General features: G+C 42.6%; 1 protein-coding gene across 1 annotated transcript; it reads right to left on the bottom strand.

Moving 5' to 3' along the window:
* Nucleotides 1-1,513: 1,513 nt before the first annotated feature.
* LOC121626335 (L-amino-acid oxidase-like) lies at nt 1,514-11,417 on the bottom strand. The gene is made up of 8 exons (XM_041964792.1): nt 11,263-11,417; nt 9,841-9,900; nt 8,548-8,771; nt 7,741-7,853; nt 7,252-7,453; nt 6,463-6,531; nt 6,151-6,287; nt 1,514-6,066 (listed from the first exon to the last, which is right to left on the bottom strand). Exons 2-8 carry the CDS (start codon nt 9,869-9,871, stop codon nt 5,265-5,267), a joined length of 1,578 nt encoding a protein of 525 aa, XP_041820726.1. The 5' UTR covers nt 9,872-9,900; nt 11,263-11,417; the 3' UTR covers nt 1,514-5,264.
* Between the last annotated feature and the right edge of the window lie 203 nt (nt 11,418-11,620).

Raw genomic sequence — 11,620 nt, 5'->3', positions numbered from 1 at the left:
AAGAAGAAAAATAATTTGTGGTTTGAACAGAAGTTAAACCAAACTGATGGGACAAAGTGTCTTTGTTAACCTGCAGCTAAATACTCATCTGGCTTTTTAGTAGCGCTTTTGGTGTTCCACAGGGATCAGCTCTAGGCCCAGTTCTTTTTTTGAGATAATGCCATCGACGGACATTCGCAGACTTCATCGTAGACAGCACACTCTGCTGTCACAGAAATTATGGATTAAACTGGGATCACTTTGAGGCGTTCTAAGCTTCAGTAGTTCTATAGTCAGCTGTTCGTCTGGTCGCCATTTGGTTTTCTATATTTTGTGTGTTTCTGTCGTGTAAATGAGTTGTGTAAAAATGATTTGTGCAATATGTTTTCAAAGTTTGTGTGTACATTATCTTAACTTTACTGATTTGAATTTGAGCTTTTAGATGAAATATTTCTTCTGTTTCCAAAAGCACAGACAATTTGCCGTTACTGTTAGATTCTCTGAGCCTGAATGAAGTGAGTCCTCCTGAGAGGTTCACTATAGAGGTTTTGAACACTGGCAGTGATTCTGGACAATGATTTTACGGTCGGTCCCCATTTTCTGAGGACTGCACTACACATTCCTCTCTGCAGTTGGGGTCAGTAACACATGAACAAGCATAGCAATGCAATGCATTTTGGGAAGCCACCCTGAATACACACATAATGTCTGACCACCATTATCTGACCTGCCTGTAACATTTCATTTATGATTTCTTTCTCAATAAAATGCATTGTACTGTGCAAATAAAACTTATTCTCTCACATCCGTTGCAGCGATGCAATCAGCCCACAAGACACAAAACATTAATAAGTCATTGACGCTTGAACCTTGTGACTCAGGTGTGTTTTAACCACAACTAGCAGGTACAGCTACGACTGCCGTGACTCATTCAACTAATAGGGTGGAGCTCAAACACTTTGTTACGTCCCACCTGGCGGGGGTCACACTCACTAAAATAATAAAAACAGCTTTAGTTGCAGAACACAATTGTTTGTGTTCATGGTCATTATGAAGCACCTGGCGACACTTTTCCACCAAACCGCCGTCACAGAGACTCTTTGCATGACAGCAGTTCATTTGAATAGACAGCAGTCTGTATTCGTAGATCATTTAAATCCCGTCAAACACGATGGACAGATATAATGAATGACAGGTACAGGTGTGGTCGCATCTTTCCACCACAATGAATTCAAATGGCGACGGCCTGGAGCTCTGTCAAGAAGAAGAAATACTTTCATTGTAAATATATGAGTTAATGTTTAATCATCACGACGCATTTTAACACAAAATCCACAAATCTGACCAATAATCTATCTCTATCTCTATCTATCTCGCTCTGACCGCTTCGCTGCAGTTTTGACTAAAACTCGACTCGGCTTTCCTTTCTTTACACTTTACTCATATCCACCTACCTTTACTCATGATAATTACATTTTGCGAGATTTTGAAATTTTAATTTGTCATGAACTTTAATTTCAAGAAGGGACTTCGATCAAGAAAATGCTTTTATTAGATTTTTCATTGTGGAAGCTCACGTCTGCCAGGAAGGTGGAGAAATAGTGATGAGACGTTATTAATGATGAAAGAAAAAGTACACTTGATGAGTCAAATTCACTTGTTTGAAAGACAAGACATTAAGTTAACTGCCTCATAATTATAACTAGCGACAAGAACATTTGGAGGTAGGATTTCCTCAGTTTGACTTGGCTAGTTCTGTTTTTGATTCCTTTTCATTATTTGTTTTGCTCGTGAAGGTCGTGCATCGCACAAGTTTCATGCTCATTAAATCAAAATAATCAGCAACATTACATCAAATACATCCGCTGCTACTACAGACAAAAACTACAAAGGAGTCACTTCAATCATCTTTGAGATGAAGGTGAACAGTTTTCAGGATTGAAATACTGTTGTCTCATTGTCTTAGTTCATTTATTTTTGCTCTTGTCTTCTTGCTCTTCGCCATCAAGGAAATACAACTTGAACACGTCAGTCAGCTCCTCTTCCTCATCCTTGAAGTATGTACTCCACTGCTCTGACACCAGAACTGGACCCATCATCTCCACTGCCTACGTCATCACCAAGACCTTCCTCCTTCTCCCTGCCTCCATCCTCGTCCTCTACCTGGGTCACCAACAATGGCGGCGGCAGCAGCGCTCCGTTGCAACGATGAGCCACGCCCACATCTTCACCTCCCACCTGGCTGCCGTGGAGCTCATCTCCGCGTTGGGGAGCATCGTCTACATGTCTGGTGGACACAGTGGTCTCTCAGAGGTGTTGGCTGTAGGCTTTTTTATTTCTGCCGCTGTTTTTCTCGGCCAGATGTCCTTTAACACCCTGACCTGTGTGGCGCGATATGTGGCTGTCGTTCACCCCGTCACCTACCTGAGGCTGAAACGGTCAAGTGGGGTCAAGATCCGAAATATCAGCATCGTGTGTGTTTGGCTGCTGATCTTCGGATGGAACTGTGCATTAGCTCTGTGCCACGATTTAATCGGCATCCCATTTTTCTGCACATTGACCTTCTGTTTTATCGTTGTCTCTTTCTGCAGCCTCCGTGTTCTCTGTGTTCTGATTCGTCCAGGGCCAGGGGAGGCGGGCGGGGACAGGGAGCGGGTTGATCAGTCAAAGCTGAGGGCTTGCAATGAAAATTTCATTGACATGCTCAATGACAATAAAGACTCTTGAATCTTTCCACACCATCGCGGCCATAACGGGAGTGCTGTGGTTGTGGTTTGTAGGGTTCCTGGTTTGCCTTGCTCTGGAAAACTCAAAGCTGCTGAGCTACAGTGATGGGCGTGTGGTACTGATATCTGGATACTGGTTTACTCTGCCCAGCGGTTTGGTTTTACCTCTGCTGTTCCTACACAGAGCAGGAAATCTGCTCTGTTGCCATCAAAGCAATGAGTAAAGACAACTGGATGGACATCACTGTCTTCCTCAAAAATTTTGATGCAAGTTGCACAAAGAGGTTACCTTTGATTTCAACGTGTACAAATTTATTTTAATTAAGTAACTCGTAGTAACCAGTGTGCATTATTTAGCAATTCAACCACTGTGTTCAATGACTCGCTCACACATTACAAATTTCATAACCTAATCTTTAGTATGTCCACGTGTGGCTGTAATGCCATAAAACAATATTAAACCTAAGTGGTTCATTTACATTAGTTGGCCATTGCATCACAACTTTCACTGCACATTTGCAAACACAATATATGAATAATAGCAGCCAAAGCTTAGTGAGAGGAAAGGGATCAGGTATTCATGGACGACCCATTTTGGCAGACAAATGACCTTATTTCAGGGTGCACAAATTCACTAGTTTAAGAGACTGAATCATGTCATTCAGAGCATCAACTATTAATTTGGGCCAATAAAATATCAAAAGTAGGAATCACACCTTTTGAGTTGTCCAAAGTAACTAATCTGAGAGCACAGATGAACTTATTCGAGAGCACAGATTGCAGATTTGGATGAACAAAAGTGAATGTTTCTTGTAATGCATGCTGGGCTTCTTAGTTATATTTTCAAACACAGCTCTAAAGATACAGATCAGTGTCACTTTCCTGCTCTTTTCTTTCTGTATTTTCAGTTTGTCAATAATGTTCATTATTATGGACTGCCTGCTGCTTTATATATAAACATATATATATATTTATATACACATTATTGGTCAGCACCAAAATAAAAGATTTTTTCTGTAAATTGGAGCCATTTGTTGTGAACTTATCATGTTTATTGGATGTTATCAGTATGTTTTGCCAACATTTGCATCCTGACTTATTTGTGAAAGGGTGAAAGATGCTGGTGTGTGCGACACTTGAAGTTATGAGTCCCTAAACCGGGGATGTCCAAACTACGACCCGCAGTGAATTTTTTATTGGCCCGCAAGAAATTTTATAATTATAGAATTGAAACGTTTGCCCGAGTGTATTGCACTTCTTAGTTTTAACACCAGGGGGAGCTAGTGTTGAACAAGGCAGCTGCACCACCAAAAAAGGAAAATCACAGAACAAGTTTACCCCAGGTTACCAGACATGGCAGAACCAAAGAAATGCAAGGTAGAAGGCTGAAGGCAGCATCACAGCTCCCACTGAGTCCACTTCAGCTGAGTTAACAATATATTCCACAGTATCCGTGTGTTAATAAGCACGCGTGCACATAACTAGTGTGCAGTACAGGTGTGAAAAATCAATAATGCCAATCAATAATAATCAGTTCTATCACTACTCCGCTTTCTTATATGCGCGTTTCTTGTTAACATGCAGAGCGCACACACTGTGCAAAATCAGCTGATCTCAGCTGATGGAGATCAAAGTGACATTTTTCCGGATCAACACCGCAGCTGGATGGTCAGCGCCTCGACCGATTTAAATACCCAGCGCAGCTGATCCTCACCAGAATAACTGACTCAAATGATGTGTACTCCTGGTATTAAGTCCAGTTCAGTCTGTTAATTCTGATAACAGTTTCTAATGAACGTTATTAGGTGTGTTAAAAGGCCAAATAACTTCACTAACAAGCTTAAATGTACCTATCCCATTTTCCCCTTTTATTGTTCTTTCTCTGTACGGTGGGGGGTCACCATCCTGACTAAGAACAAATCTGAGGCTGCCAACACTTTTTCTGAATAATTCATTGAACATCCATTTATGAAAGCTGTGATGAAGGCAGTTTTTCTGTTATCATGTACTACACTAAAGGTCAGGCTGTATACCTCACCTCCAGAAAGTGGCCCAGCCCCTCCGATATTTTTCTGTATGTGGCCCTCAGTGAAAAAAGTTTGGACACCCCTGCCCTAAACGGATCATTTATGACAGGAGAGGGTTTTCAGGAGTTCAGTTTCCCTTAGAGAGGGGGCAGTCGTGCTGGACATGCATTTAACAGCAGGAGGAAGCATTTTTTGCTTTGCAGCTCACATTTTTTCGTGTTTTCGTGATGTTGGAGGAGCGCTCTGAGCACCATGAGTTGAAAACAGTTCAAAGTAGAGGAAGATAGTAGTGGTTCGTATTATTTAGCACTTGTTTGATCACACAAGCAGAAAAGACCATGACATAAACGTGTTATCAGTGACAGCAGTTGCTAAGGCTGCTGCTTAACCGAGTGCCATCTGATTATAAACAACACTAAATCGTCTTTAGCTGCCAACAATCAACCGGATTCATCCAGATTAGAGCTGCATGGCGGCCTCATTCGTAAGGCAAGCAATGCCATCACAAAGAAAAAGTGCTGGATTTAAGACGCTAGAGCTCATCACGGTGTTGAGGTCTAGCTGACTCTTCGTGCACCGCTGCGTTAATGTTCGTAGCAGCCCTGATTGCAGATTTCATGGATGTCTCGATCCAGGCGTGAGGGAAGGCCGTGTGTTCGCCCGCAAAGTGCACCCTGCCTTCACTTCGGAAGAGCTCCTTAGAGTACTCTAAAAGTTGGTAGGGTGTGAAGAGTGCGAAGGCACCCAAGCTGTAAGGGTCTACGCTCCACCTCTTCACCACCACTCCTGTGCAGAGTGACCAGACGGCCTCACCGTGGATCTTTGCCAAATCTCTCAGAGCCAGCTCTTTCAGGTCTTCATCACTCGCACCCTGGAAGAGGAGGGAGTCGTCGGACCAGGTGTAGGAAGCCAGCAGAACGCCAATGGTCTTATTTGTTGGGAAGCTGTGGCTGGGGTAGTAGATGTAACGAGAGGGCCGGTCGGTGATGCTCTTTCCACCTCGGATGCCGTCCTTCTCCCAGAACTTCTCACTGAAGGTGAGGATGATTTTCGTGGAGCTGTCATAGTGAACCCCCCTCAGTGCCTCCATCTTTCTGATGGAGAGAGGTGGGTCAAAGTCAATGAAGAGGGCTGCTTTGGCTGTGGTTGTTACCAGGACAACGTCAGCAGAAAGGTCCGTCAAAGAGGACTGGGGGCCTGTCTGATACGATACAATTACACCTTTATCTGATTGGCTGATGCGTTTGACCTTGGAGTTGAGCAGGATGGGGACATTGAGGACAGTCAGAAAAGCTTTGGTGAGGAGATCTGACCCACCAGTCACTTCATCGTACCTTCGAAACGAAAAGACGCATTTTTATTTTGCTTCCTGGCAGACAGACATAAATACGTAAATGTGTTAAACCAGCCGGTCTTACGTGGTGCTGTCGCTAACATCGCTCTGGAGGTAGATCATCTCAGTCAGCGCCAAGTGCATGAGGCTCTGCTCATTGAGTAAATCTCCGATCATCCTCACAGCTTCTGGACTCAGACCACCTTCTGTTTTCAGGTACTCCTGTCAAACAACAGATGTTTTCTGCGTTTGGTGTTCAGTCCATTAGATTCATGAACTCAAAATGTAGCTGAAAATGTTTTCCACAGCCAATTTGTGATGAAAGAACTTAATTCACGTTTTGTTTCAGACTTAGTTCTCATTTTGCAGAACTCCCTGAGATCACGTCAGGATTTACCTTCAGAGAATAGTGGTCGTATTTCTGCAGCGCAGCTTTGCAGCCGTGTGCCTCCACTTCATCTTTCACCTGCAGAAAAGATCATTTACATCCAAATGTTATTATCAGTGGTGCCTCTGCATGCACCCACTCATCCGCCACCTTCACCCAAGACCACAGGTTAACTGTAAGAGGTGCTGATTCAGTAAGAGTCTGATGCTGCGTTCGGGCAACGCAGGAAATGAGATTACTCTTCAGGCACTTTTTGGTGATTTACAGCTCTAAAGATATCAGAGTGTCTTGGTTAAAACCAGGCTAAATCTGGCTGAATATACATGTTTTTACACTTTTTACAAGTTTACTTAGGATGAATATTTCAAATGCCTTTAAAATAAATGTTCATACTGTATTTGTATGTCTTAAAAACTTTTCTGCTAAGAGACTCATTGATTGGAGGATTGGATTGATTGCTTGTGATTGGAAGGTCGCCAGTTCGATTCCCCCACTGGACTGGCAAAAAAATTTGGGTGTGGTGGAGTATCCCCTCCCCCCTCCATTAGCCGGCTGATGTGCCCTTGAGCAAGGCACCTAACCCCCCTATATGCTCCTGATGCGGCAGCCCACTGCTCCTGTGTGTGTTTCAAAACAGTGATGGGTGAAATGCAGAGAAGAATTTCCCAGTTTGGGATCAATAAAAACGAAAAAAAAAAATTAAATTAAATAGCATATTGTAGCATATATTGCTTTCAGCCCTTATCAGAACAGACCACGCACTGAATCACTCCTTCCACCCCCCCTTACATGGAGTACCTTCTGCAAAGCTTGCTGTAGCAGCTGGTCAGGCGACTTCCTCCTCTCGCTTTTCGGCAGTTTATACTTCAGGATGTCAGGGTTTGCTTTCACTGCGTACGTCCTCTTCCGCAGCCCATGAACCAGGTAAAAGGTGTTGCTGTCATCCATGATGAATTTATTCAGCTTGACCCCCAGCTCCTTCGCGAACCAGCGGACGATGCTGCGAACAGATGGGTTGATAAACTCGTGGTCTTGAGCAACACTCTTAATGCTGTAATACTGGGATTTTCCTTTAGTAATGTAAATTATTCTCACACTGTGCTCTTTTAAAACATCCCTGTTGATGATGGTTTTCTGTTGATGATGCCGTGTTCCTCTAATTAGCTAACTAACTATTCAAAAATGAACATTTTTGACTAACTCAAGGTTCAAACACTGCTGTAATGGAGCAAAGCAGACATTCCTTTGAGAGCAAAACTGGCAAATTCAAGGCACATTTTCACTCACTGGTGAAAACTTGGGATCCTCATGGCTCCCAGTTCAGCATACCAGCCCTCCTTTTCATTCCTGTAGGTCTCCACCCGTCCTCCAACACGACCACTAGCCTCCAATATGATTACCTTGTCAAAACAATGAGGGGTTCAGCCATAGGTGTCTGATTTTTCGCAAGCACAAAAATAATATTTAGTGGAGAAGTTCTCATGCAAAGTATAATTTAAGCAACATTTCTTTGATGCTAAATATACGTCTTTGCTGTTATCTTTGCACACTGACAAGTTTCCTCATTGACCAGAGCTCAGAAATCAGGCAAATGCACTCATGCAGCATTTTGCAGTATATTCGTAAATTAGTGGATGTGACTGTTTTTAATTAAAAACCTCTCTAACCGCACATTTAACCACACACAAGAATGGTGTCAAGAACTGAACTGAGAACAAACATGGACAACATGAAGAGCTCAAGCAGCCAACAAAGACGACCTGAAAACTGAAAGATAGACTAAATACACAAGAGGATAATTAACTAATGAAACACAGGTGACACAGGAAAAAGGCGGGAAAACACACAAAGACAGGAAGTAAGCCCAAACATGATGCGAGAAGATTGAAATTTCAAAATAAAATAAAAAATAACTAAACTTAAACCCAAAAACCGCGACATCACCAGCTTAATTCATTCACTCTGTTTCATGGTTTATTAAAGAGTTTCGAGACTTTCCTGAGAAGCTGGCTTGACATGACGTGACCAGGACATTTTATGCACGTGAACTTGTAAGCCTGTGATTTGTGGTGGTTGTGTGTCGGTCGCGCGCACCTCGTGCCCTGCGTCCTGCAGCAGCTTGGCAGCCGTCAGCCCGGCGACGCCAGCTCCGACGATGACGACACGATGGGATGTGTTTAAGTGCGGGAGGCCGGTCCGCACAGTGTGCAGCAGCTTCTTGTAGTCTTTGTCCTGCAGACAGTCAGCCAGATGTTCCTTTAGGCTGCCAGCTGCAGCGCTGCTACAGTACAGCGTGAGCAGCAGCACGCTGACAGCAACTGGAAACACGCCGAGAGAACAAAAACACAGACAGGGAAGTCAATCCAAAGATTTTTAAAATCACAGTTTTGAATTAAATATTAAATGATGATACTAGATTGTTAACATCGTCATCTAAACATGTACTGTCTTCTGAATCCTATTTATTCCCATTATTATAACATTATTACAGGAACTGCAGCTCAAAGTGCTCTACAAGAAAGAAATCGCAGGCACCAAGTGAGCGTTTCACATAGAACAGACAGAATGGACGGAAAAACAGATAAGATAGATAGATAGATAGATAGATAGATAGACACACAAGGGCATGCAAAATAAGAACAAGAACTACTTTCAAGTTATGAAGAACTTTCAAGTAAGAGGTAAAAATATACTACAAAATACAAAATAACAATATAAGAAAAAATAGTGAAATAAAAATAAAGAACTAGGCTATCCAGGATAAACATCTGAACATCTGGCTATACTGGATAAACAGTAGTGCAGTTGTGCAAAATAACAGTGTGCAATAGTCGGTTTGTCCACACTTGGGTCCAGCATATAGATAAAAAATAAGATAGAGAATAAAACCCACTTGATATGATAATAAAGATGAAATTAAAATGAAGATATAAAACATAAAACCACAGAATAAAATAAGGCTAAAGTGAAGACATTCAGCCAGCTGCTTCCCTGTGTGACCTCTCATAATGATCTTATTGATTTTATTTTATAATTCATTAAGAATTTTCAGTTCTGAAAACTTACCCCGCAGCCAGAAGTGACAGTTTTTCTACTTCTACTTTCTACTTTCTACTCAGTGAGTGAGACAGATTCATGAAAAGTCCACGAAAGTCTCCTCATTTCATCATGCAGGGATGATGATCAAAAGCAGAACTTCTGCACAGTGACTCAAAACCGCAGACGGGGAAAAGGTGAAGGAAGCGATGACAGCAATATGTGGCCGTCCAGCACATATCGGAAGCACGGACTAATCCAGAGCGAACTGTACGCGCCTTTCAGCCTCCACCAGTCTGTGAAAAGATAGTTTAAATGACAATAAACACAATATTGCTGCTAAATACTCACATAATTTCCACGTCGCGGCAGGCGGATCCATCTCAGGCCAGAAGCTCGTCTCCTTCTCGTCTTTCGGTGGCAGGAGGAGGAAGAGGAGCAGAAACATGAAGGAGGCAAAATGTTTAAATCCTGGAAACTCAGCTGAGACACTTAAATGTGTCATAGCTGAAAATATTTGCACGAAATGTTGTTTCTTCTTTTCTTTCTTACAGATGAGTTTCTTACACTTTGCTCCTTTTAATGTCTTGATTTGAGTCGTTTTTAGACGTCGCTGTTGCGATGATGTGATTTCCACTCAGGCTCTGCTTTCATTCTACTGGCTGTGTAATATTTTGTAAATCAACTCATCGTATAACTCGTCGTGTTTCTGGGAGGAGAGGAGCTCTCATTCAGGAAACACATTAAAAAGGTATCTAAACTTCAGACAAATGAGGAACTCGTTAACTAATACTGCTGCTCTGATGTTTCTACATTGCATGATCTTCTCACACATTGATTATTGTTTCACTGGCTGGGCGCTGGAATGTTCATCAGCCCCCCAACCAATAGAATCCCTTTATAAAAAAGCTTTAAAGACACTGGACACAAAACCTTACTCCTCTCACATCTGTATCATCCTTAAAAAGTATAGTTTTCTAAGTTTTCATAGTTTCAAGGTCTTTAAATTTGCCTGCGCTATACACAAAAGTCTGAATGAATTCATAAAAAAACAGGACTGTCAGGGGTATGAACACCAGGGCCTGCAGCAGAGGAGACGTAGAGATCCCTTCCAGACGTGCCACCTTTGGTAGAAATGTGTTGTCTGTTTTTTTTTGGGGGGGACATCTGGAACAGTCTTCCCTCCACAGTAAGGGAAGGTCTTACATATTCCTCTTCTAAAGCAAAGCTCAAAGACTGGTTAAAGGATGCCCAGAAGTGTGTCCATTAAGTAGACTGAGACCACTGGATCTGTACTCAATTGTGTGCTCGTGAATGTAATTTTGAAATGTGTATTTTGTAATTGTATTTTTATGTAATGTGTACTTCCATGTTTTTAATGTGTACTTCCATGTATTTTTATCAGGCAACTAACATTCTGCCCAAGGACTACAGTTGAAAATTGGCTGATCAGCTATAAACTGGCACATTTACAGCAATGTTCATCAATGTGCACTGTCCTAAATAAATTTAAAAAAAAAAAAAGTAGAAGAAAAAGGGTTGTCCCCTGTCTCCCTGCACACCTGCCATGAAGCCACCACCTCCTGGCTACGAGAACCCTGCACTGACAAGCGGTCTCCACCCAGTTGCTGTTCAGCTCGTCTACGTGGCACGTTTCCAACCCTGTTACCTGCCAAGTCTTACACCTGTTCTCTCTGTCGCAGAATTACCAGCCAGTCAACCCCAATACCCAGCTCACCCAGCTCACCCAGCTCACCCAGCTAGCTCACGTACCTGCAATACTTTCTGCCGCGCCTTCGATTCCTGGATTCCTTCCAGCCTCAGCGATGCTCAGCTCCAGCCAACCACCCCCCAGCCATCGCAGCTTTCTTTCTTTTATACTCTCCCTCCAGGCTCTTCTCACCTGACCGGTCTGACCTCACAGACAGGGTTTGACTTCCAGTGAGTTTCAGAATTAATCAGCTCTCGCAATCAGATGATCAAGAAAAGTCGCTTTGGTCTCATGATGAGAAATAGATTTTTAAAAAAAAGAACTATTACTCAACATCACCAACGAGGACGCCGTGTGTCATCTTAACCAAAAATGCCACTGCAATGAGGAAATGCAACAAGTTTTTTTGAATCAGTCATT

Source organism: Chelmon rostratus, chromosome 23 (assembly GCF_017976325.1).
Source record: "Chelmon rostratus isolate fCheRos1 chromosome 23, fCheRos1.pri, whole genome shotgun sequence".
In the NCBI taxonomy this organism is placed as follows: Eukaryota; Metazoa; Chordata; class Actinopteri; order Chaetodontiformes; family Chaetodontidae; genus Chelmon; species Chelmon rostratus.
The sequence above is the reverse complement of the archived record's forward strand: the minus strand, read 5'-3'. Positions and strand labels throughout refer to the sequence as shown.

What these genes read in the sequence shown, in the direction of transcription:
- LOC121626335 (XM_041964792.1), bottom strand. Translation starts at nt 9,871, where the DNA reads ATGGATCCGCCTGCCGCGACGTGGAAATTAT. An exon ending in TGCCGCGACGTGGAAATTAT is followed by an intron (nt 8,772 to 9,840) that starts GTGAGTATTTAG and finishes GCGTGTTTCCAG; the next exon opens with TTGCTGTCAGCGTGCTGCTG. An exon ending in AGGATCCCAAGTTTTCACCA is followed by an intron (nt 7,454 to 7,740) that starts GTGAGTGAAAAT and finishes ATCTGTTCGCAG; the next exon opens with CATCGTCCGCTGGTTCGCGA.